Genomic DNA, 1332 nt, shown 5'->3' on the forward strand with positions numbered 1-1332 from the left:
ATGGCTCGCACGAAGCAGACGGCTCGCAAGTCGACCGGTGGCAAGGCCCCGCGCAAGCAGCTGGCCACCAAGGCGGCCCGCAAGAGCGCGCCGGCCACGGGCGGCGTGAAGAAGCCGCACCGCTACCGGCCGGGCACCGTGGCCCTGCGGGAGATCCGGCGCTACCAGAAGTCCACCGAGCTGCTGATCCGCAAGCTGCCGTTCCAGCGGCTGGTGCGCGAGATCGCGCAGGACTTCAAGACGGACCTGCGCTTCCAGAGCTCGGCCGTCATGGCGCTGCAGGAGGCGAGCGAGGCCTACCTGGTGGGGCTGTTCGAGGACACGAACCTGTGCGCCATCCACGCCAAGCGCGTCACCATCATGCCCAAGGACATCCAGCTGGCGCGCCGCATCCGCGGTGAGCGGGCTTGAGTGAGCGCTGGGCTCGAGGTTCCATCCTATTCAAAGGCTCTTTTCAGAGCCACCCACGTTTTCATAAAGAGCAGCTGTGCAGTTTTTCGGCTGCGGCGGGCTTGCTATAGCGCACCGGTGCACTGGATAGGGACATCAGGGGCAACTCACACGTGTAGGGTAGTGATATAGAATCAGTGACTTAGTCGGCTGGCGCGCTAGAGGGAACAGCTGAAATGGTTTATAGATCGTTTTTGCCAATCCCGCTTTTTAGGTGCGGAGTTACTTAAAGGTCTGGAGCGTCAGATACAGAAATTAAGTGGGAAGGCTGCCATGTGGGTTTGTGATAACGGCTGGAATGGGAATCTGCGTTTATCAGCCAGATTTTACAGTTGGGAGAACTAAACCAGATGTAAGTCCCTGTTTAAATACTGAAACCTTTCCCTGGTTTATGTGTTTTAAGAATTGTAAAGGCAGTGACCTAATATGTTCCTCATTGCATAATCTAAGCGGCGCAAACAGGAATTTGAGGGAAACCCCTGATTTTTTTTGAGATGTGGGCTTAGGTATTCTAAAACCCAAAGAGCAAAACAAACTTCCACAAAGCGTAGAGAAGTAAAACGGTGCAAAAATAGGAGAAAGTTGTCTTTAGCTGTTCCTTCAGATCTCTTTTTTGTACGCAGGCGTAGGACTGAAAAGTGAAAACCATCCTCTAACGCCCCAATCAGGTGAAACTATTGGGTAGCCTGAAATGGAACATTTTGATTGGCTAAGAACACATTTACTCTGCGAGCCACTAAGGAAGTATGAGCCGAAGCTTTATCTATGTGGACTCCACCCCCCTATGACGACATTGTTGAAAATTAACCAATAAAAATGCAGGCGCGTGCGAGCCCTCATTTGCATACAGGCTCTATAAGTAGCGCGTAACCAAGCACTTCG

The 1332-nt window shown here is 52.7% G+C and overlaps 1 protein-coding gene across 1 annotated transcript; it reads left to right on the top strand.

The window, feature by feature from the left end:
* LOC111162073 (histone H3) lies at window positions 1-411 on the top strand. The gene has a single exon (XM_022526273.1). It carries the CDS (start codon window positions 1-3, stop codon window positions 409-411), a length of 411 nt encoding a protein of 136 aa, XP_022381981.1.
* Window positions 412-1332: the final 921 nt, after the last annotated feature.

This window comes from Enhydra lutris, unplaced genomic scaffold (genome assembly GCF_002288905.1).
Source record: "Enhydra lutris kenyoni isolate GAN:26980312 unplaced genomic scaffold, ASM228890v2 scaffoldscaffold88, whole genome shotgun sequence".
Taxonomy (NCBI): domain Eukaryota; kingdom Metazoa; phylum Chordata; class Mammalia; order Carnivora; family Mustelidae; genus Enhydra; species Enhydra lutris.

Excerpts from the sequence above, each read along its gene's own strand:
- LOC111162073 (XM_022526273.1), top strand. The coding sequence starts at position 1 with ATGGCTCGCACGAAGCAGACGGCTCGCAAGTCGACCGGTGGCAAGGCC.